The following is a 26265-nucleotide window of genomic DNA, read 5'->3' as shown; positions in this document are numbered from 1 at the left end:
CATTAGAGCAGTTAGTATCGAAGACATTAAAAAATAACGCTGAAACTCACCGTAGCTTCCTGCTTATATCAGCAAATACATTTACGTCCGCGCAGTGTGCAGTGTGAGTGCTGCAGGGATCTATCAAAGTCCAATCAACCAGATGACCCCGCTGTTCTTGCAGACCACAAAACGGATTCAGGGAGAAGGTACATCTCAGAGAAATCGGTCTGTTCATTCCAAGTGGTTCAAGGACCACAGATGGCTAACGTTTTGCCAAACAAGAGCAAAACTGTTCTGTACACAATGTCGTCTTTGGACAATGAAAGGACTCGGTTCTGGTTTAAGCAAAACCAACGAGAATGCATTTTCAGTGCTTGGATTTCAAAATTGGAAAAACGCTGTACATGCCTTTAAAAAACAAATACCACAGAGAGGCCATGGACTACCACCAGGTACACGTTTCCTACCAACTTTTGGAGTGTAAAAAAATAAAGAAAATTTTATTTAAATTAAAAAAAAATTTATTAATTAATTAATTGGCCATACCTATTCCAAATGTGTTCCGTGTCCATGGTTGTTGTTGTTGTTGTTGTTGTTGTTGTTGTTGTTGTTGTTGTTGTTGTTGTTGTTGTTGTTGTTGTTGTTGTTGTACAGTAATAGTAGTAGTAGTAGTAGTAGTAGTAGTAGTAGTAGTAGTAAGTAGTAGTAGTAGTAGTAGTAGTAGTAGTAATAATAGCAATAGTAGTAGTAGTCGTAATAGTAGTAGTAGTAGTTGTAGTAGTAGTAGTAGTAGTAGTAGTAGTAGTAGTAGTAGTAGTAGTAGTAGTAGTAGTTGTAGTTGTAGTAGTAGTAGTAGTAGTAGTAGTAGTAGTAGTAGTAGTAGTAGTAGTAGTAGTAGTAGCAGCAGCATCAGCATGCCACTAGTGTTTCTTCAGTGAAGCAGTTAAGAGAATCCATTTGGCAGATTTAAGCCACATTGGGTTTTATTTTGGGTCAGCAGTAAAGTATAGAGAGAGAGAGAGAGAGAGAGAGAGAGAGAGAGAGAGAGAGAGAGAGAGAGAGAGAGAGAGAGATTGAGAGAGAGAGAGAGAGAGAGAGAGAGAGAGATAGAGAGAGAGAGAGAGAGAGAGAGAGAGAGAGAGAGAGAGAGAGAGAGAGAGAGAGAGAGAGAGAGAGAGAGAGAGAGAGAGAGAGAGAGAGTAGAATAGAATAGAATAGAATCTTTATTGTCACATGGAACATCAGATGGCCTGGAGGTTCTGCTTTGAGGTCAGCAGGCTATCTGCTAGTGAAGTAGGGCTGACCTTCGAATTTTTTTTGGCAATCGAAGCTTCGGACCGAGCTTCGATTTTAATTCGAAGCTTCGAATTAAAAAAAAAAATTATAATTTTTTTTATTTTTATCTTTTTTTAATATATATATATTTTTTATCTTATGTTGTGGGACTTGTATAGCACTTTGGTAAACTTTGTTGTTTTTAAATGTGCTCTATAAATAAAGTGGATTGGATTAATGAATTAAGTAGCCCCTTTCGTGACTGTGACGCAGCCAACACGGCTGTGTGATTTAATTCAAGGTGGATCGCTGTTGTCGTTTGAACAACTTCAGATTTCATGGGAATCCCCCAAATCAAGAATGTTTAAGATGAATGAAGTAAGATTTTGATTATTTGAAATATGGCCTGTGTAAACTAAACTATGCACAGAATTATATCAGTCTACAAGGTCCGGATTCTACATGGTCCGGCAATGTAGACCTTGTAGACTCCACTACAGACCAATTATCAGTGAATGTTCATGCATTTTTAAGAAGGGCTACTTCCACAAAAAAACAAAGAACTCACCAAAACATCCCAGTAGCACCGTATCTAAATGTTCTATTTCATATATGGAGATTCATATTTATTTATGTATTGCATGCATTTCTACATTTTATTTCCTATTTTGTTTATTCATCCCAGTATCTTTCTTTCTTATGTGTGGAATTCTACAAGACATTTACATTCACATTTACATTTAGTCATTTAGCTGACGCTTTTATCCAAAGCGACTTACAAGTTCTGTACGACAGGTCATCAGGAAGGATACAACTCTATCAGCTGAGTAACAATATTCATCAAAGTGTTGCGTGTTACAGTGTAGGTTCGTTTATTAGGACAAGTGCATGACAGTAAGGTTAGTTAGGGTTAGATTTTTTTTATTTTTTTTTTATTTTTTATTTTTTTAGATAATGGTTGAAGAAGTGTGTCTTTAGTCGACGGCGAAAGATTAGACGGGATTCGGCTGTCCTAACTGGGGTGGGTAGTTCATTCCACCATTGTGGGGCAAGGACTGAGAATAGGCGTGTAGGTGGTGTATATGTGTTTGAGGATGATATCCTTCAAACAGGCAATAGTGATGATATAATTTGGGCAGTGCTGAGCTGGGTTACTTTCCTCCAGTGTATTTGTCACCCGGCCCCACCCAATGGCCCCATGCACACACACACACACACACACACACACACACACACACACACACACACACACACACACACACACACACACACACACACACACACACACACACACACACACACACACACACCGAAGTAAAAAAATTAAAATTAAAAAATTGTTTTTTTTTTAAAAAAAATAAAAATATTTTTTTTAACTTCGATTTTTTTTTAATGTTCGAAGCTTATGCCATCGAACGAAGCTTCGAAGCTTCGATGTATTTAAGACAGCCCTATAGTGAAGCATAAGCAGATCCAGCTAACATTAGTTTGGCATTAGACTGGTTATTCACATGGGCGACAGAAACATAATATCATAGACTTAGAGGCTCTTGTATGTGTTAGCAAGCCACTAACATTGCCAGGGTTAGGGGTTCTATTCCCTGTATGGTTGAATGGATCCGATAGAGCAAGGCACTAATACTGCTAGGATTAGGGGTTCCAATGTTCCCTGTGTAGCTAAATTGGTAGAGCAAGGCACTAACAATGCCTGTGTTAGGGGTTCCATTTTTAAAGCATTTTAAAGCTGCAATTTTAAAGCTGCAGTAATTTCCCCTTCCTTAAAAATACATACTGAAACTTGAGATAAGAGAAACAATGAGTTTCTTTCTGTTCATATAGGTTTACATAGACTGTCCTCGACTGAATTTCTTAACTTTTTTGGATTGTCAAGTACTCAGCTTATACAACAAATCTCTAAAATCGTTTTTTATGACTAAATAACCTAACAACCTATTAGGGGACTGAGAATCCCAGACGTTCCATGTTCATGATATTTAAAATCTTCAGAGGGAAAGAATAGGAAAATAACAGGTTGTGAAGGTCAGGGGGAGACGGTGATGACGTATATAAAAACACTCTGCATGAACAGGAACATGCCTTGTTAAAGCTGAAGTACCTGAGACTGTGTACTCAAGAACACCAGTGTGTGCTAGCACAACCTTCCACAGGCTGCCGAGGTTGAGGAGAACTCCAGCCAGCCGACTGCTGAGAGGAAACAAAGCGTGTGAGAGAGAGAGGAGAGGCGAAGAGAAGAAAAGAGAAGAGAAGAGAAGAGAAGAGATGAGATGAGAAGAGAAGAGAAGAGAAGAGAAGAGAAGAGAAGAGAAGAGAAGAGAAGAGAAGAGAAGAGAAGAGAAGAGAAGAGAAGAGAAGAGAAGAGAAGAGAAGAGAAGAGAAGAGAAGAGAAGAGAGGAGACAGGTCATCTAGTATACGAATATGTTAGAACACCACGGTAATGATGGAAAAGGTACAATGCCACCAGGTACCAAACACTGTCTGACACCAGCAAGCTGACTTGTGACACTGTGAATAAGATTAGGAGGTGTAGCAAGGAGGCGGGCAGCTTAGAGAGGTATTAGAGCTCATTAAAAACACATCTTGTGTCAGGGAGCGGGGAGACGGGCCTATATCTGAAGGAGACACACTGCAATCACGTTCAATAAAGCTGGCCTGTTATGCACTTTATGCACTTGGGAAATGAGAGCAATAGGGGGTCTTTTCATCTCTATTCCCCCGTGGATGTGTTTCAAACACACCCAACAACAAACAAGAAACCAAGCAAACAATGTAATCCAGTTTAACAGCCCACACATTCTGTTTCACATCTCAAAATGGCCTCCACTCAATTGCTTTAAATGCACATGGCACATTACACAGTATAGCACAGTATGCATCATAAACGTTGTTACTTTTTCTGCTACACTCTCCACACGTTCTCTCTCTCTCTCTCTCTCTCTCTCTCTCTCTCTCTCTCTCTCTCTCTCTCTCTCTCTCTCTCTCTCTCTCTCACTCTCTCTCTCTCTGTCTCTCTATCTTTCTCTCTCTCTCTATCTCTCTCTCTCTCATGCTCTCTCTCTCTCTTCCCCCACCCCCCTCCTCTCTCGCTCATGTTGTTGTAAGCCCCCAGGCACACGCAGATATATTGTTGGTAATTTAGTCGAGCCTATATGGGTGGAGTTGAGTGAAACGAATGCAGTGTGTATTTTGAGGCAGTAGATCTCTGTGATCAGCGGGTTTGTCTCTGTGGTTGTTGGTATGAGAGGATAGCAGGCAGCAGCGTGCAGGCTGGGCAGATGATTGATGGGGTGCTGTGATAATCAATAGCTCTCACAAATTATCTCTTCTGTCCCGCGGGTCTCTCCATCTGTACACCGTGATGAAAGATTCCTCACAAAAACAAACAGGAAGAGGCTCGCAGCATGCGTCTGCTCACACACACGCGCACATACACTCACACGCGCACACATGCACGCACCCACACACAGAAACACGCACCATGATGAATCACACAAAATATTTATACATACAAGCTTGCCTGTGCTACACGCACCCACAAATTCACACTTTCACGCTATGATTAATCACACACACACACACACACACACACACACACACACACACACACACACACACACACACACACACACACACACACACACACACACACACACACACACACATACACACACACACACACACACACACACACACGCACACACACGCGCGCACACACACACACACACACGCACACACACACACACACACACACACACACAAACACTCATACTCGCATAATACCCATATGGGATCGGCAGATGCTTGGCACGTAACAAAATGGCTGTGTTAGTCAACATATCTAACAAATGTTTGGTCCTTTTTAGCCACTCTGTGTCAAGGAATCCTTCCCGACGAAGCAAAGGACCACATTATGAATATTACATATGATCACAGTGAAGCCAGAACCTCCTTATGAATCTTACATATGATCACAGTGAAGCCAGAACCACATTATGAATCTTACATATGATCACAGAACCACTTTATGAATCTTACATATGGTCACAGTGAAGCCAGAACCACAATTTGAATCCTATGATCACAGTGAAGCTGTGAGGAGCATCAAAGGCATGTGATTTCTGTTCCATCTGTATCCCACTTTACCGCTCGGTTCATTATTCCCCGTATAACAGGATTACAGTAGATCTCTTTAGAACATTTCTTTGCATGATGCAAGGCGGCACTTTCCACATTCCTCTTCATACACAGTAGCCAGCGGTTCCTAAGCTCTTTCATGGACTCCGAAATCGATCCCCATTAGGCCACGGATATTTTATAAGATTTACTCCCAAACCGCAACTGAGCATAATTTTGTCGTTAAATATGATTTAGAAATTTCGATAACTGTCTAATCTATATTGTAGATGGGAAGGTAGTACTGTAGCAATGGAGAGAATGACATATTATCTCCACTAAATAAATATTATAAATAGAAATATAAATTATTATACATTATACACAGAATGACCTAATAGTCATTCTTATACATTCTACAGAATAGTCGTCCTTAAACATTCTGCAGAATAGTCATTCATATACATCTTACAGAATATAAATTCTTATACATTCTACGGAATAGTCATTCTTATACATTCTCTCATTAGGATAACTTCCAGCAAGTGGATAAAAACAACTCCTCATTTCATCCGTGTCCTTTTTTTACTGCAGAGTTTATTATTCCTCCATCAGTGGAGTGTGACCGCATGGAGCATGTCTTAGTATGCATGACAGTATCTTCTGCATTCATCTTCTATACAGCAGGCAGCTCCATGGCGGAAGCATTTTAGACCACTTTTCATGTGGTTTTGAATCATTTTTCTTAATTGTCTTTCAAATGTAAGATACAATCTTAAAACATTGTATTGAAATGATCAGACCCCAGTGGTAGATTGTTTCGCTTGTTTTCAAGAAATATACGATTTTAAGACTCAATAAAAGTTTAGATTATTTGTTGAGGAGTTTTTGTGCATCACCGTCATCTGTGTCAGGTGATCTCTTGACCCTTGCTGGCTGAAATGTTGATATCATGACATTATAATAGTATAATATCCTGACGATGGTAATTGGTCTTATAGGAAACGTTAAAACTGATTCAAAACTAAATTACAGTCACATGTACAAGAAGAAGTCACATGTACAGGATACAATCACGTGTACAAGATAAAGTCCCACATATTTATATACTGTAACATTTTGTGAAAAATAATGGCTTTGACTTGATTCCGGTACAAATTCTGATGAATAAAACATGTCTGACACGCAGAGCCAGAACTGTCCACGTCGTAAGTTAACTGGAATACATTCCACGATGGAACATGATTACATGCACATGGCCTTGGGAGTCTGGATGCTGCTGTGTGCGGATGATTATTTCTTCACATCCTGAATGGAGCCATTCTCCTCCATGTATGAGCCAATTAACTAAGTACGGACCCACTCCAACCCCTCCCATCCCATGTCCCTCTGATCTGTGTGATAATAGTACTCATGCAGCAGTGAGGGGCACTGCCCTGAGGAGAAAAACCCTGGAAGGAGTGAGAGAGGCCCTGAAGAGGAAATCAATGCATCTTAATGACAGATCGTTAGTGGCTCTGTAAGGGAAGGGTTTTTAATGGAAACAGCTTTGTCTCGTCCAAACGAGGAACGATACGACAGCCTGCTACAAGTCCTCTGACCATTATCTGTTCCAGCAGGAGCCAGATAAGACTCCGCACAATGACAGACATAGTGCACCCCAAATATTTAATCTTACTATATTTCTGTGAAATGTTACCTTTGGTGATCGTTTTACCTTGTGACAAAATCTCTGGGTTACATATGTTTGGTTCTAGAGAAAATAGGGTTTAAAAATGGCAGTAACTACATAATCCATCCACAACTTCAGACAGCTCAAAATAAATTAAGTTAAGTTACCTCCACACACTTACTTAGGGCCAACCTTCTTTAGGCAACTAAACTGGCTTCCGGTCAATAAAAGGGTAATTCATCAAATTAGGTCTTACACACAAGATTGTTCAAAATAAGGGTCCTACATATTTGTCCAATTACTTCAATCGCTTCCCTGACAACCATTCATATTCCACTAGAAGGAGCAGTACATATTTTATACTTCCAAAATTCAACTCATTAATGAATGAATACTTTTTTATATTCTGCAGCATTGGAGTGGAACAAGCTTCCAGTGGCCCTGAAAAGCAATGAAGAGGGGGGAAGCTTTAGACGTGCCACAAATAAATGGCTAGCCAGTGAAATGTAGAGTAGCCACGTCTAGGAAGGAGAGGGTAGGGCGTATCTGTCTATAGTCTCTTGATAGTATGTGTAGGAGTGTAATACAGGTTAATGTTTTATGGGGTTGCTCTATGTTTTATTATGATGCTCTATGTTTTATTATGATGCTCTATGTTTTATGTTGTCTGTCTATGTCCAAAACCAGGGACTGTGATGGAAATAAGTGCTCATGTTTTTATCCCTTGGATGCTGTCTTTTATTCCACAATAAAAATCAATCAATCAATCAAACCCAAGGCAAACTGCAGTAAGTGTAGTTCCGACATTCTTCCTTGGTTTCCAAGAGCTCAGGATTGTAGTGGGATAAAGCAAACCGCAGTCATGTTTTACAGTGCTCTGCCTTGGTTTCCCAGAGCTTTGGGATTTTACCGGCCCACGGCAAACTGTAGTAAGTGTAGTTGCAGTCGCAGTCGTAGTCATTCTACTACGGGGGCGACAGTGGCTTGGGAGGTAGAGCAGTTGTCTGGTAATCCGGAGGTTCCTGGTTCAATTCCCGCTACTCCCGGGCAGCATGTCAAAGTGTCCTTGAGCAAGACACTTAACCCCTAATTGCTCCCCGTCAGCAAGTTGGTACCTTGCATGGTTGTGAATGTTTGAGTGAATGGGTAAAATGTGAGGAACAAATTGCAAAAAAAGACTTAATGAATAAATACCAATTTGATAAGTGCATTACCACAATTCTACCAATAAGACATTTGGCTGGACAGTCAAACAACTTTGAAGGTATTTTTCTCAGTTCCAGTGTTAGCATAGTTACTACGATTAGCATAATGTAGGGCAGTGTGTATCATACCATAGGGTTTCATAGCAACACTAGTTGAACTTATGGAGAGAGTGAAAAGGGATGATTCATGTAGGAGCCTGGTTCAGCATGGAGTGGCTGGATTCTAAATTGATACGCCTCCGGAACTGTATACTCAAGCTCCTGCTCCTGAATGTTAATTTGTAGTGTGCAAGCAGGCTTTATGACTTCTCTGTGTTGTTGCCGCGGGCGATGTGGTGGCTTGTGGGAAGAGAGAATGCAAGGCGCAGACAGATCAGAGACGGAGTGAATTAGGAGAGAATTTGCTTTCTTTAAAATTTGTTTCCCAGCTCATTTTCATTACTTTGATTAGCTGTTCTGTAAAACAGGCAATGCAAAATATGTCAAAAAGCCCCAAACGCAAGAGATATGAAAATTGGAATAATAATTAAGGCCCACATTATTTGTGATAATGTCCATGCTTTCCATTAGATATGGAATGTTTTTATTACGGAAACAGTATAATTACATTTGAGTTCACCACATGTCACACAATAATCACACTGAAATGATTCAAATGATAACATGTTAATTGATTACAGTAATTTATATAGCAACTCTGTGAACGATTTGTGATAAGTTAGCCTTGTTAATATAACTATGTTAATTATTAACTGTGCTCTTGAATAATAATTCAATAATAATTCAATAACTATTCCAAAATTGAATTGAATACCTATTCTCCTTTTCCTCTCTTCTTTTTGTCCCCATCTCTCTCTCTCTTGCTCCCTCCAGGCTCTGCGGTGAGGCGCCGCTGGTTGGTGGTACCACTGCTGATGCAGGTGTGGCTTGCGGCGACTCCGTCCCTCAGCGAGCGCCCGTGCCCCAAGAGCTGTCGCTGTGATGGGAAAATTGTCTACTGTGAGTCCAGCGCCTTCCGCGACGTCCCCAAAAACCTGTCCGGGGGCTGCCAGGGCCTGTCCTTACGATACAACAGCCTGGCCAGCCTGCGAGCCGGTCAGTTTGTGGGTCTCAACCAGTTGATCTGGTTGTATCTGGATCATAACTACATCTCCTCTGTGGACGGCTTGGCCTTTCAAGGGGTCCGCAGGCTGAAGGAGCTCATCCTCAGCTCCAATAAGATCATATCACTCCACAACACCACCTTCCACCCCGTCCCCAACCTCCGCAACCTGGACCTGTCCTACAACAAGATGCAGGCCCTGCAGCCAGGCCAGTTCCAGGGCCTGCGTAAACTCCTCAGCCTCCACATGCGCTCCAACTCCCTGAAGAGTATCCCTGTCCGTCTCTTCCAGGACTGCAGAAACCTGGAGTTCCTGGACCTCGGCTACAACCGTCTCCGCAGCATCAACCGCAATGCCTTCTCCGGCCTGGTCAAACTAAGTGAGCTGCACCTGGAGCACAACCAGTTCTCCAAGATCAACTTCTCCCACTTCCCTCGTCTCTACAACCTGCGAGCGCTTTACCTGCAGTGGAACCGCATCCGCTCTATGAGCCAGGGGCTCACCTGGACCTGGGCCTCCATCCAGAAACTGGATCTGTCTGGGAACGACCTGATGGAGGTGGATGCCAGCGTTTATCAATGTCTGCCCAACCTGCAGACCCTCAACCTGGACTCCAACAAGCTGAGCAACATCTCCCAGGAGGCGGTAGCAGCCTGGATCTCCCTGACCACCATCAGCCTGGCCGGGAACGTGTGGGACTGCGGTCCGGTCATCTGCCCCCTAGTGGGCTGGCTGAGGAATTTCAGAGGGGTGAAGGAGACAACCATGATTTGCGCCTCCCCCAAGGAGGCCCAGGGGGAGAAGGTGATGGATGCTGTTGAAGCTCACAGTGTTTGTCGTTCAAGCCTTGTCACCACCCTCAGCGCCAGCGTCCCTCCCACTCCATCCAGCTCCCCGGCCCAAACCGAGCGACGCCCGGCTGTTCCTGCCTCACCTACCCGAGCTGGGAAGAAGGGAGAGGGATCCGTCAGAGGTCCAACATCCTCAGCTGTCACCCCACCTGTTGCTCCCCCACCGGACCAAGACCTGGAGCCTGTGTCCTTCCATAAGATTGTGGCAGGAAGTGTTGCTCTGTTCCTGTCAGTCGCCATGATCCTGCTCGTCATCTACGTGTCCTGGAAGCGCTATCCCAGCAGCGTCAAGCAGCTGCAGGAGCACTCGGCTGCCGCACGCAAGAGGCGGAAAAAGGCGAGGGAGACGGAGCGCACCCTTAGCTCCCCGCTGCAGGAGTACTATGTGGACTACAAACCCACCAACTCAGAGGCCGTGGACGTGCTGGTTAACGGGACGGGGCCGTGCACCTACACCATCTCGGGCTCCAGGGAATGCGAGGTATGACGTGCACCACCGCCACACCACTCCTAAGTACATCTCTGTCCACAGCACGATGACCAGAGGTAAATTATTTACACTGATCTTTTATACGTCTGGGATCTGGTCTCAGAGCACGGGTTGTGTTTGTATGGTGGACTACAGACACCCTGTGTAGTGGTGGCTTGTGTCTGTATAGTAGACTACAGACACCCTGTGTAGTGGTGGCTTGTGTCTGTACAGTAGACTACAGACACCATGTGTAGTGGTGGCTTGTGTCTGTACAGTAGACTACAGACACCATGTGTAGTGGTGGCTTGTGTCTGTACATTAGACTACAGACACCCTGTGTAGTGGTGGCTTGTGTCTGTACAGTTGACTACAGACATCCTGTGTAGTGTTGGCTTGTGTCTGTACATTTGACTACAGACACCCTGTTTAGTGTTGGCTTGTGTCTGTACAGTAGACTACAGACACCCTGTTTAGTGTTGGCTTGTGTCTGTACAGTAGACTACAGACACACCCTGTTTAGTGTTGGCTTGTGTCTGTACAGTAGACTACAGACACCCTGTTTAGTGTTGGCTTGTGTCTGTAGACTACAGACACCCTGTGTAGTGTTGGCTTGTGTCTGTACAGTTACAGACACCCTGTGTAGTGTTGGGTTGTGTCTGTACAGTAGGGATGTGCATGACTGACCAAAATCATTTACGAATAGTCTACTGTTCTTAAAGGGGAACTCCAACATTTTGGGAAATTAGCTTATTTAACATCTTCCCTGGAGTTAGACAAGAAGATACATACCTTTTTTGTCTCTGTGCGTGCATTTTAGCTTTGGGAATAGACGCTCCGTTAGCATAGCTTAGCTTCATCACTGGAAGTGAGGCAGGACAGTAGCCTTACAGTGCCTTACAGTGTATTGCAAGGTCTGACATTGACCAAACTTGATATGCATGACCTTGGTGGGCTCTAGGTCAACTCCTGAAAAGGGGGTCAATGTCAGACTTTGCAATCAAAAGTTAGGGGGCTAATAACCCTTGCCATAATTTCAGTGCGCCCCCTAACTTTTGATTGCAAGGTCTGACATTGACCCCCTTTTCAGGAGTTGACCTAGAGCCCACCAAGGGCATGCATATCAAATTTGGTCAATGTCAGACCTTGCAATACACTGTAAGGCACTGTAAGGCTACTGTCCTGCCTCACTTCCAGTGATGAAGCTAAGCTATGCTAACGGAGCGTCTATTCCCAAAGCTAAAATGCACGCACAGAGACAAAAAAGGTATGTATCTTCTTGTCTAACTCCAGGGAAGATGTTAAATAAGCTAATTTCCCAAAATGTTGGAGTTCCCCTTTAAGACAGAATATTCGAAAATTCGACCCTCCCCCCCATATTTTCTATTTCAGTTTAAATGTTCATTTTCAGTTAAATTCAGTTATTCTTTTTAATAGAATGGATCATTAAAATCAAAGGGTATTGCACATAAATAGGCACTTCAGGATCTGAAGTTCAGATAATTCTTCAGAACGTTGATCGGCTCAGCTGACACACTCAAAATGACACCATTGGTATTGGTATTGGTATTTATTTTAGACAACAAAACATATACAGATCATTACATCACATATTTGCTTTTGTCAAGGAGAGGAACGAAAAAGCCAAAGACTTATTTCCATCGTTGTCCTTGGAAGTCAAGGATGCTTTAAGAAACAAACACATACAACTCATTACAGAAAATCATTCACAATTATTACATTTGCAAAGCAATAATGGCACAACCCCTTAATTAATAGCAACATGTACATTTGTTGAAACAAGTTACTCTAGCCTTGAGTCTATTCACCATTGTAGCCTATAATAACAGCATTGCATTGGCCTATCAACCGGTTTTAATAAACAAACAGAAACAGTAGCATGTGCATCTTTTAGATAAATTAGGCTATGAAAATTAGGCTGCCTCTAAATATAAAAATGTAAATTATATATTTTTTTTAAATTGTCGACTCTGACATGAAAATCAAATGTGGAGACTGGCACGACTATTCCAAAATTGTAATATTCTAACTCATCCCTACTGTACAGTAGACCCGGTGTAGAGGTGGTGTAGAGGTGGCTTGCATGCATGCTAGGGCCAAAGGGGTGCTTGAGCCTCTGCTCTTTTTCCCTCAGAGTTATCTGGCTGGTGTTAATTGTATTTGTACTGTATCCATTTTCTTAATAAAAATGCGATCAACTATGTACTAATTATAGACGCAAAACAAGTTTCCGTTTAGAAAAATTGCGCCCCCCCCCCCATAATAACGTTAACTACCATCTCATGAGCGAGGCATAAAGCTGGAACAAACTAACTTCAGTGCTGCCAGATGTACGATTTATAATTATCATATTTGTATGATAATTTTGCCCTCTGTATGATTGTTTTTGCCCTCTGTACAAAATTGTTTTCCCCTGTATGCATATTTGTTCTATTGGTTATGATTTTCAAATGGTAATTTTCCTCAGAAAACCTGCTTCTAACAGTAATGGTTAACGTTAAACTCAACTGAGAGCCATCATGTTTCATGTTGAGTTTTGAAGCCTCTCTAGAGTTTGTCTCATTTTGTTTAGTAGTATGATAGGATGTTTGAACAGAGAAAAGTGTTGTTAATTTTTTGGCTTGGACTGGAGGCGGCGGGATGTCACTGTGTCTCACTACTACTGCGTCTGCTAAAGCAAATTCATGTTATGCTCATTCAACATCAAAATGCTATGAAATGGCTAATGAGCTTTGCAAAACATACAGACATGTTTTGTGTGTCTGCAAACACTGGGTGAGTCAAATAATATTTTCTAATTTGTAAGCTTTGTCTCACTTAGGTTGTGTGTTTTTGGGGGGCAGGCATGCTATTGATCTCTATCCCTATTTGCTGTGTGTGTGTGTGTGTGTGTGTGTGTGTGTGTGTGTGTGTGTGTGTGTGTGTGTGTGTGTGTGTGTGTGTGTGTGTGTGTGTGTGTGTGTGTGTGTGTGTGTGTGTGTGTGTGTGTGTGTGTGTGTGTGTGTGTGTGTGTGTGTGTGTGTGTGTGTGTGTGTGTGAGCGTGCGTGCGTGCGTGCGTGCGTGCGTGCGTGCGTGTGTGTGTGTGTGTGTGTGTGTGTGTGTGTGTGTGTGTGCGTGTGAAATATGTGAGAGGAACATGACGCTGTAAGCTTGGCAATTATTTCACCTGCCACGATGACATTGATATTGCTGTACTATATTTCGTCATAGCCTCCATCCACTGTGATACATAATAAGACCAGTGCATTTTTGTGAAGTGTTGGTGTTCAGGTTTGTAAGTAAGCCTGCTGTTATGGTGACCTATTCATCTTGATAAATAAAAAAGATGTAAGTGCGCTTGTTGGAGTGCCAACTTCTCTATTGCTTGGCAATTGATGACATTTATTTAATCAATTTAATCAAACCCTGTAAGTGCTCCTGTTGTTGGGGTGCCGACTTCTCTATTACTCAGCCTATAAGTTATTGATTGCTTTCAGTAACTCACATGTGCTCTGTTGTCTCCACTTATGTCGGGTCCTACTAATCACCATAAAGTACCACAAAGAACCACAAAGTACCCCAAAGTATACCCCAAAATACCACACAGTACCCTACAAATATCCCAAAGTACCACAAAATACCACAAAATACCCCAAAGTGCCTGGAAATATACCACAAAGTAGCCCAAAGTGCTCCCAAATATACCCTAAAATACCACAAACTATCACAAAATACTCCCAAATAACCTCAAAGTATAATAGGTATACTTTGGGGTACTTTGTGGTGATTAATAGTAGGACCCCTTATGTCATGCTTAGAAATTGAGGCCTCAACACTGCAACACACGTTGAGAGAGTAAGGGAGAGAAAATAAGAGGTAATGTGCTAGACAGCACAGCAAAAACACACCAACTTGGGTTTTTTTGCGCACCTTTGGTATGCCCTTTCTTTTTGGTTGAGCCCCTGCCCCCCAAAATATCTGAGCATGTGTCTGGGGGCTGTGTATATGTACAGTAGACTACAGACACCCTGTATAGTGGTGGTTTGTGTCCGTACAATAGATGGAGGAGAGAGTTCCAGAGCCTGGGAGCTGCCCGGGAGAAGGTTCTGTCCCCAAAACTGCAAGGGGTGGAGAGAAAGCAGACTTAGGGGTGGTTGTCTGTGAGTACAGTGTGGGGAATACAGTTGTTTAAGGGGGTAGGTGGGGACAATTTTGTAATTTTGTCTTTTGTTTCCAGGGTTCAGATATCCACATAAATGGGGAAAAAACATTGAGAGAACATTTGTTTGGGCGTAACTTCAAATAAATACAACTGGTTACTTTTCCCTGTTGTGCATACTATTATCAGTGCCGCTGGCTTTGTTTGTGAATGGGAATTCATGCCTGATATGCGAATATTTTCCCCTCCACAAACGACTAAGGCTTTGTGCTCTGTGTATTTGACCTACCTCTGCTCAGGGTGTTGATGAGGTACTTTGTGTGGAAGCTGGGGATCGTGGAGGCTAGGTGTGAATGCTAAGCAAACTGATCTGTTACAGCCGAGAGCTTCCCTTCTGGATAATGACGACATTATTCTGACTCAGAACAGATTCTGGGAAACACGAAACACGAACCTTCCACCCACACTACAGCGGCAGTGGCCTAAAGGTTAGTGAAGCGGGTTCTGGGCAGGGAAGTCTGGGCAGGGAAGTGAATGAATAACTTTCTCCCATCCCTGAAGTGCCCTTGAGCACTGCTCCAGTGGAGTTGCTCAGTGGCAACAGTGTCAGACTGTGGTTGGACTGGGCAGCTCCCAGGTGTGAATATAACTGTGTGAATCTGAAGCAGGGTGTTGCTGAGAACCTACCCTTGGTAAATAAAGGTGAAAAACAGAACCTACCCTGGTAAATACAGGTTAAAAACAGAACCTACCCTGGTAAATACAGGTTAAAAACAGAACCTACCCTGGTAAATAGGCCTACAGGTTAAAAACAGAACCTACCCTGGTAAATAAAGGTTAAAATCAGGATCAGACAGTCAGCCAGCAGATTTTTTTTGGAATTCGAAGCTTCGGGGCCGAGATTCGATTTTAATTTGAAGCTTCGAGATAATTTTTTTTTAAATAATTTATATATATATATATTTTTTTACTGTTGTGAGACTTGTACAGCACTTTGTTCAACTTTGTCAGTGCTGTAAAGTTTAAACCTTTTTAAATCTTAGACAAACAAAACACTTTGCTTTCATGAAATATTGTAAATCAACTCTGCCTCTCTTTGTTAACTACAACAAGCAATGCTGTTTGTTATTTAAGATGAGTTCGGACTCGGCACTGACAGATTTGTGTGCTGCTTTTATAAAGCCTCAAATGACGGCTTACAATATTTCATGAAAGCAAAGTGTTTCGTTTGTCTAATATTTTAAAAGGTTTACACTTTACAGCACTGACAAAGCTGAACAAAGTGCTGTACAAGTCCCACAACATAAAAATCTTTTTTTTTTAAATAATTTTTATTTATTTTTTATCTCGAAGCTTCGAATTAAAAGCGAATCTCGGCCCTGAAGCTTCGAATTCCAAAAATAAATGTGTAGGTCAGCCCTAGTAACTACAGAACAGTGCATATTGTAGACTCACTTGCAGTGTTAATTTTGGCAGCTATTTTAATTTTAGTTTTAGTCTTAGTCAAATGCTCCTTTTTAGTTTTCATCATATTTAGTCACCTTAATTTTTTTTTTTTATTATTATTATTTTTTAAACAAACACATATACAAACATGACAACATAAAATTTGATATACAAGCATTAATTAACGGTGCACATCAATGAAATCACCATTTAGATAAATGTCTTATACAAGATATACCCCTAATACCTGCTATCTAATACCCTACACTAGTGTTGTCAAAAATATCGAAGTATCGATACATATCGATACTGAATATTTAAAACGGCTTCGATACTCATTTCCCGAAATACCGATACTTTCTGCAGTATCGGTACCAGCTGGCAAGTGTTCTACAGCAAGTTGTTGACACGCTGTTCAGAGCGCGCTTGCCTCTCCGCCTGCTCCAGCCCTCCCCTCACAGAGTCACAGAGTAGTCTTCAGTTTGTAAATAAACATTTTAGCAGTGCCAGCGTGGATCTCCATAAAGAAATGAAAGAGGTTCGTGACAGCTGCTCTTTCAACGTCACTGTGACTGAAGCATTAAACCATTAACTCTAGTTTAATACATGATACGTTGTCTACTGATGGCACATAATATCAACAGCTGATTCGTTGTAACGTTACAGCTGAGCTATCAGCTAACGTTAGCTCTGTTAGCTTAGCTGGCCACCGTTATAATTACTGCATGGAAACGGAGTAACGTTAACGTTTAAACGTTATGTCGAGGTCATACAATCAGGGTTTCCGTTAGAATTTTTTTTTGCAGGTCTGAGTGTGGGATAAATTCCGGTCAGAGTTTATTGAGCTTAAAAACAATTGATAGGCCTATATAAAGAATGACATCATCAAGGCATTTATAATATTTTAACTTAAAACTAGGCTACTTTTGCGTATACAGTCATTAATATATTCCAAATAAAATAAGTCCCTCGAGACTTCGTGCTGCTGCCGACTTGAGGTGTCGGTGGGCAGTCTGCCCGACATTAAACAGCAGTCTGTTATAATCACATTTTTATGAGCTAACGAATTCTGTTATATTGGACATTTGTATTAATTATATCAAGCGAAGAACTGAGAAATTTGGCAGAGAGAGACGGCAACATTATCGTGGGTTTGCGTGATGACTCCACCTCCCAACGACTTGGTGCTGGTCATAATGTCCTGTGAAAATAATTCCCTCTAAGCACAATTTGATTATTTGAATTGTATTAAAATAGACTAAAATTAAATGGCCTATGCGACGAAACAATCATTACATTTGTTTCATCGTTGCTTCACCAAGCAGCCGGTCTAATAATAACACCGCTGTGTCAGCGCGAGCTGGCTGTTGTTAGATTTACGTGAAGCATGGAGCTGCAGACCGACAGAGCAGCAGTGTTTTTAGGTCCGGTCCGGTCTGGGCTCAGCAGCGCCACCCACCCAACAGCTGAATTGCCAATGGCTGGATTGGAGTACTGCATTCTGTGGGGCTGCAGATGGATGCTTCTCACAAATCTAGGAGCAGCAAGCTCGCGCTGACACAGCGGTGTCATTATTAGACCGGCTGCTTGAAACAAATGTAATGATTGTTTCGTTCATCGCATAGGCTATTTAATTTTAGTCTATTTTAATACAATTCAAATAATCTAATTGTGTTTAGAGGGAATTATTTTCACCGGACATTATGACCGGAGAGATTAAATATGTCGGACTTCAACAGATTTTGCCGGTCAAATACCGGTAATTACCGGCTAACGGAAACGCTGCATACAATACTACAGTCGACATAAGGTTAACGTTACCCCGTTTCCATCAAGTGTTTAAATAGCAGCAATCTTGTTGAAAATGTAACGTTACTAAAATGCTCCGAGCATAGTCTCTCTCTCTCTCTCTCTCTCTCTCTCTCTCTCTCTCTCTCTCTCTCTCTCTCTCTCTCTCTCTCTCTCTCTCTCGCTCTCGCTCTCGTTATCTTTAAATAAAAATCGAAACTGTTACTAACTGTAATACAAACAGTTCAGTTTGTCAGGTACATGCAACACAGATTACAGTGTTTACATCTGTCTGCTTGAGAAAATACCATGTTCTGCATTTGCAATAAAAATTATTGAAGTGAGATGAACAGTTATTTTTAAATGTGTGATCTAAAGATAAACAAAGGGTTTTAAAAGTGTTATATGTATCTTCTCTTATAGTACCAGAGAGAAGCCGAGGAGAATCAACCAGCAACAAAAGCTAAATTTGTTTAAAAAAATATATATCTATATTTTTTTTCTTTTTCTTTTTCTTTTTTTTTTGGTATCGAAATGGTATCGAAGTATCGATACTTTTCAAGGTATCGTATCGAAGTCGAAATTCCAGTATCGTGACAACACTACCCTACACACATATGCTCCTGCTCGCTACCCCCCCCGGACCCCCCATTGGATAATCCATCCATTATCATTCGCTCCTAACCAGGCATTACCATTATATGCTAGCTTTTATTCTCTCCACCACTTCTAACAACATTGTCATTTTGGATTCATTGAGACCCAAAATTCTTGCTGTAGATATTTCTAGATAAATCACATCGAGATATGTAAGAATCCAGACCTTCCGGCAAATTTTTTCCGGTTGAAACCATCGTGATGCTATCAGCTTTTTAGCCACTGTGATACCAGATAAAACCAATCTCTTTAGCTGTATAGGTACTGCATACTCAAAAACATCATTCAGCAGTAATACAGAGGGGTGTACAGGTATATTCAGAATTAAGAGATTTGATAATTGCTGGGTCACTTCTTTCCAGAATATCTTAACTGGTGGGCAGTCCCAGTACATGTGCATAAATGTCCCGTCGTCCCCATTTGTACATAAGGAGCATTTGGAGTCTTGTTTAAGACCCATTCTGTTCAGTCTTATATGAGTCAAGTATGTCCTATGAATATAGTTAAGATTGATTTGTTGATGGTCCGGTTCATTTATTTTTACGTTTAGTCAGTTTTACTCAACTACACGTCTGAGCATTTTAGTCTTAGTCAGTGTTGGTCTCGATTTTGTCTTTTTTGTTTTTGTCTAGATTTAGTCGCAGAAAACTGATGATTTTTGTCTAGTTTTCGCTAATGAAAAAAAGGCATTTTATATTTTTATATTGTAAATAATGCAATTCTATTTATTAAGTATAGTCTAGCCAAAACCCTATCAGCTGATTCACAATAAGTTCAGTAGAAGGCTAGAAGCCCAATAGTAACCAAACATTCCTTGAAATGGTCAATAGATTCAGAAATAGTCAGACATGGAAATACAAACACAAACCTGACACAAACACAAAGATGTGTTGTCCCAACGTAATAAGAAATGCGCTGTGCCGAATCAGACAGTTTGTATCACCACGTGCCCGCGCGTGTAGCTCGGAGAGTGTGCGCGTTTAGGTTCAACGCGTGTGTACGTTTAGGTTCTAGGTTGAAGAAAAAAGTGCATGCTTAGGTTGAAGGAACGGCCTTGATGTCGGAGCGTTTCATTATAAGCGTCTTGCAATGTTGGTTAAGATATCAATCGTGCATGAAAGGACTGTTTGATTTAGGAGTAAAGCAACTGTTAACAGCAACTGGTTTTGCAACTGGGAGCCAAGTCATGCTTTTAAATTAGTATTGATGAGATGCGATTACAGATTCTTACAGTCAAAATCTGTTGATCAATTTGACAGTTTCCATTCATTCATCACTGAACTCACCAAATGTCTGCGGTGGTATCTTGTATATTCTCTCTCCAAGTAGTTGGACAAAGTTTTCCAGTCCCATTTGCCGCTGTGTCGCCTGGACATGGTACTGTATCATGCTAACTAGATGCCTGACAATGGGTGGCGAGTGGCTTCAGATGAGTCCGGTTGCTATTTTGGGCAGTAGATATGACCTTTGAGCCAATACACAATTTACATTTAACTCAAACGTTCTTTTCTTTGTGCACCACAAAAGAGAAATAATGAGAATATCCATGTGTAAAAACTTGACTTATAGTGGGCGCGAGCACTATACATAACGCGAGTGACTGGGGAAATGAATCAAAGCGGCGTGCTCGTGCTACACACAGGGAATGGAAATGCTTCACTAATAATAACATGAATTATTCTAAAAGTTATAATTATTTTGTCTCGTCTTAAAATGAAGAGAGATTTCGGCTAGATTTTATTTTGTATACTACATTTTGTGTCGTTGTTTGTAGTCAACGATATTGCATTAATTATTTAGTCACGTTAGTGTCACATGATCAACATTACCATGACGTCACGTCTCGTTGTCATCATGAAAAAAAGCTTTGTTGACGAACATCTTTAGTCATAATTATCGTTGACAAAATTAACACTGCTCACTTGTTGTTGTTTTGTGGTCCGCGTTTGAACTTTCCATGATAAAAAGTGTCCATATAAATCCATTTAGTTAGATCCAACACTGTCTGACTGTACATTATCTTGTGATTATCTCTCTGACTCCTGAGAATACACTTCTTATAGCTAGCTAAGCAAACTCACAATCTGAAAATACTCCTGGCTCCTCCTCCAAGCATTATTTTCTGTCTGACGACTGACAAGTACAGTGGCGCACTGAGCTTGCTTCGAGCGCTAGAAAACACGCCCCCAGACATCATATTTGAAGACCCTAATAGGCTACATTTATTTGCTTGATCCATTGGCTGCGACGATACATTGGCTGCAGTGACACCCACCACTGTGCACTCAGGCTTGGAGGTAGATGTCTATCAGGAGAGAGTGATGTGAATCACGCACAAAACAATGATTTATATTTGATATATTAACGTTATTGTGCATTTTAAACACAAACATACTTAAAATGAGTAATTCTTATTTATTTTAAACTAGGGCTGTCAGTTTATCGTGTTAATTCGATTAATTAATTACACAGCAAATTATCACGTTATGAAAATAAAAAATAAAATAAAAAAAACTATTAAATTTTTTAATAAATCTAATTTATTCCATAAGAACATAGAATAAACATAACTTTTTTTTTAAATGGTCCATTTGCATGTTCTTGGTATCTGATTCTAGGGACATCTATGGATCTCAGGGAATGTATTCCCAGTGTCAGAAATAGTCTCTGTTACTAGGCTTGAGTAAATTGTAATGAACCAAATGAGAATATCAATTCCATTTTTTAATTTATTTTTGTATCTTTGACTGTGAATAACACCATGCTAAAATATACCAGACCTAAAAAATCTAAGCAAATGAATAAATGGAAGATGGTTAAACAGAAGGTTTTGTAGATACAGTACTGAATTCTGCCATCCGGACAAATGTAATTTGAAATATGATTATAGAATATAGAATATCAGGCCTAAAATGGTTATGCGATTAAAATGCGATTAATTAGATTAATTAATTACAAATCCTGTAATTAATTAGATTAACTTTTTTAATCGCCTGACAGCACTATTTCAAACATGTTTATTGTATTTTTAGAAAATCTAAATAAAAAAAAATTATTTCATCTTCTCCTTCTCTCTCTACCAGGGGGGGGGGGGGGGCCGCGCGAGCGAGCGCTCTCTTTGGACCAGCCGTCACTGGCTCACACATGTACACAGATGCATGCACAGTACACACATACATTTGCTCAAATTTGCATACACACAAACACACACAGACATGCATTGACACGCACATGCACTTGCATGCTTGCAAACACACACACTCAGTCACTCATGCAACGCACACACCCACACCCCAGAGGGCTATACCCCCCCACACACACACAAACACACACACAAACACACACACACGCGCACGCACGCACGCACACACACACACACACACACACACACACACACACACACACACACACACACACACACACACACACACACACACACACACACACACACTCAAATACATGCATACACACATACACATGCACACACACACACACACACACATGAATGCACAAGCACTTGCACACACTCACACACGCGCATGCACGCACACACGCACATGCACACACACACACACACACACACACACACACACACACACACACACACACACACACACACACACACACACACACACACACACACACACACACACACACACACACACACACACACACACACGGAGCTCAACCACCAACAGTGTTTTCTACTCCCATAAGGAGTGCTAGTCCTTTGAAATGTTCTGAACACTGGGGCAAGCCAAGAACTTCAAACCATTATTTGCAGACTAGGGCATTGTGGGAATACCACCTTCCTGCTCATCCTTTCAGCTAGACTCAAGGGTACCTGCCATTCCTTTCTTACTGTGGGTACAACATTGTTCTACTGCAGAACTACCCCTGTCTCTTTCAGGGTTCTCCAATATTTCCTGTACATCTCTAACTTCATCTGCTAGTTAGCCTTCATCACTCTAAGGTCATCAAGCCAGCCAATAATGCAAAGCAGCATTATGCACAAACATGCTCGTTTGACAGGAAATCATTTGCTACCTTAATCAATCCTAAATGAATGTTTGTTTCTGTTGCAGGCTTGTCTCCACTGGGTTTGTGGAATGTGTTAATGCTGTGTGAATATATCGTCCTCTGTGAAATATTGGTAATACAAATGGAAGACGTTGCAGGTGGAACAATACCAAAGTGAGAGCAGAAAGTCAGAGGTGTAATTTGTCTCATATCATTATAGCGTTCGTTCACCCAGGTGGGAGTTTGTTTTGCCTCACTCTCCCCCCTCCCATCCAAGGTCGTCATGTTGTTAATTGCTTAGGAAAAACAACAACATGCATACACCCTGGGAGGGACGCAAGCCAAGGGCACGGAGCTTCAGCAGAGGGAAGTTAAACCTGGAGATTCTTAGGTCTTTCTGTCCTCAATTAGGCATGCAGAGAGACTTCAAACGTTGCTCGCCGCTTGGCGGAGAGCATCTCTCTCATCCGTCTAATCCAGACTCTTACACACTGTGGTTCCGTACCGTCAGGTCCTGGCGTAGCCGTTTGATCTGTGCTTAATGAAGCTGTTAGATCACCGATATTGCGATCTCACCTAGAAAGGAAGTCACGAACACTCCCTCTCTCTATGTGTCATTGTGTCCCCCTGCCTAGCTCTCTCTTTCTCTCAATCTATCCTTCTCTCTCTCCTTCTATACCTCCCTTTATCTCTCCCTTCTCTCTCTTTCTCTCCCTCCTCCCTCTCACAGCCCCTCTCTTTCTCTCTCTCTGTCTATCTCCCTCTCTCATCCCTCTTACAGTCTACCTCCCTGTTTCTCTCTTCTCTCTCTCTCTCTCTCTCTCTCTCTCTCTCTCTCTCTCTCTCTCTCTCTCTCTCTCTCTCTCTCTCCCTCCTTCTGTCATTATCTATCTATTCCTCATTCATTATCTCTCTCGCTCTTCCTCTCTCTTTCTCTCTCTTCATCATTCAATTGGACTGGAGGGAATCTTTAATGACACTTCACCTGTGCTGGTTTTGTCCAGTGTTTTCATATAATGAGGGATTGGTCACCGCTGCTGACTCGGACCAACATTCTAAATGGTTCACCAATCCCAGCGCTGCCATGATGCTGACTGGAACCAGCGCTCCAAATAGAATCATGGTCCCATGGCTGCCACAATGCTGAATAACTGCATTGTTGTCAAGGAGACATCATCTCTCTCTGTCTCTCTCTTCCTCTCTCTCTCTCTCTCTCTCTCTCTCTCTCTCTCTCTCTCTCTCTCTCTCTCTCTCTCTCTCTCTCTCTCGCTCTCTCTCTCTCTCTCTCTCTCTCTCTCTGTCATCCACTCTCTCTCCTCCTTCCCCTCCTCTCTCCTTCCCACTCCTCATCTCTCCTTTTCTCTCTGCTTCTCTTCTCTCTGTTTCTCATCCTCTTTTCCTATATCTCTTCTCTCTCTCCCCTCCTCTCTGCCTCTGTCTCCTCCTCAGTCACAGTAGCTTCAGTGATGGTGTGTTTATAAAGATGAGGGTCACGGTAGCTTCAGTGATGGTGTGTTTATAAAGATGATGGTCACGGTAGCTTCAGTGATGGTGTGTTTATAAAGATGATGGTCACGGTAGCTTCAGTGATGGTGTGTTTTTAAAGATGATGGTCACGGTAGCTTCAGTGATGGTGTGTTTATACAGGTGATGTTCACGGTAGCTTCAGTGATGGTGTGTTTTTAAAGATGATGGTCACGGTAGCTTCAGTGATGGTGTGTTTATAAAGATGATGGTCACGTTAGCTTCAGTGATGGTGTGTTTATAAAGATGATGGTCACGGTAGCTTCAGTGATGGTGTGTTCATAAAGATGATGGTCACGGTAGCTTCAGTGATGGTGTGTTTTTAAAGATGATGGTCACGGTAGCTTCAGTGATAGGCCATATTGCCCTATAATAAAGATGGCTGTCCTCCAGATGGGTTTGTATGATGTTTTACATGAAGCTCAGATCAGGTACTGGCAGAGTAAAGTTATGTTTATTTAGGACTGCAGCTTTGCTACATGAGCTACTTTCCATATTTGTATCTCAGAGTCCTTGCCTATTATACTGACCTTGTCCTCCTATTCAAAACAATGAAGAAAGTTTGTTTTCGACTTTGCATGATTTTATTTTTAACTGGACGGGTACGAGCGCAATGATATACTGCTAGCATCTGCACATTGTGCACATTGTGTTATATCACAATGGTTGCTAGTTTTCAACACCTGTCCTTGGATTAGGGTTACATAACCAGGACAAATACCCCATATACTGTAGATCCACATCAGACCCCATATAGATCCACATAAAACTAGGGATGAGCCAGAATCCGAATATGAATTTGGGGAAAGCACGGAAAATTAGATGGACACAATAAAATAATTATTTGGTGAAAAACATACATTATGTTATGAGTCTTAAATCATCATCATCATGAGTTATGTATGTGAAATGAATTATATTTATTGTGTGTGCATGTCTTTGGAGACCTATTTCAGAACCAACCAGAAACACACAGCATGCTCCCTCTCCTCCTCCCTCTCCTCACCTACGTTACTACACTAAGAGCAGCCTTCACTTGCACCAATTCCAGGAATAGAATGTATAGATAGCCTATGAGTTGTCATGGCTTGTCATGGTATGAATCAAATCAAATGTATTTGTAAGGCTCGACAACACACGTTAATGTCCCCATGGGCCGGACACGTCTTCTTTAAACAAGTCAAGAAGAAACATCACAATAAATCAAGAACAAAACAAAAACACCACGAAATCCAAAATAAATGTAAAATAAATAAATGAATGCAACACTCCCAGACATACCTAGCCCCTTTCGGGACGGTGATGCACTGAGTGAATACATCGTCCCTTATACGATCATAGGAAAATCTCACAATTAACTCTGAAGAACTGGTCCTCAGCAAAACGCTCGGTGTACAGTACAAGTATCGCAGAGAAATTTCAAAGGTACTCGCAGTTGCACGAGGGTTTCGGACAGACAAACATTGACACTGGTCAACACAGCTTTATTTCCGGCTTTGGGTGCCAGATGTGCCTGCCCTGTGATCACAGTGCAGGCGCATAAGGCAGCTAAAGCCCTTATGAGCAGTGTTTACCAGTTTATAAAAATTATTTAAAATGTTTATTAGCAACGCCAAGCTTTCAAACCCTAGCGTTTGTCTGTCCAAAACCCTTGTGCAACTGTGAGTATCTTTGAAATGTCTCTGCGATACTTGTACGCTGAGCTCTTTTGCTGAGGACCAGTTCTTCAGAGTTAATTGTGAGATTTTCCTATGATCGTATAAGGGACGGTGTATTCACTCTGTGCATCACCGTCCCGAAAGGGGCTGAGACATACCCCATGCGAAGGTAAGGAAAAACTCACTAAAAACCTAGCAATAGGAAAAAAGCAACACAGGCAATGGGGAGGGGAGAAACCTTAGAAGGGCCGTTCAAGGGGGGATCTCCCTTCTTAGATGTCGGTGATAGTAGTGTTGCTATACACCAGGTGAAACAGTTGGTA

General features: G+C 41.6%; 1 protein-coding gene across 1 annotated transcript in view; it reads left to right on the top strand.

Moving 5' to 3' along the window:
- Positions 1-8473: 8473 nt before the first annotated feature.
- LOC311237115 (leucine-rich repeat transmembrane neuronal protein 4) overlaps positions 8474-26265 on the top strand; it is a gene marked incomplete at both ends in the record, with an annotated part of 424093 nt that continues 406301 nt past the window's right edge. Inside the window, 2 exons of the mRNA XM_084324921.1 lie at positions 8474-8513; positions 9140-10701. Of these exons, the coding sequence (XP_084181047.1) occupies positions 8474-8513; positions 9140-10701 (1602 nt within the window). The remainder of the gene's footprint in view (positions 8514-9139; positions 10702-26265) is intronic.

This window comes from Notolepis coatsorum (assembly GCF_963971535.1).
Source record: "Notolepis coatsorum genome assembly, chromosome: 11".
NCBI lineage: Eukaryota > Metazoa > Chordata > Actinopteri > Aulopiformes > Paralepididae > Notolepis > Notolepis coatsorum.
This window is presented reverse-complemented; position numbering and strand designations above follow the sequence as displayed.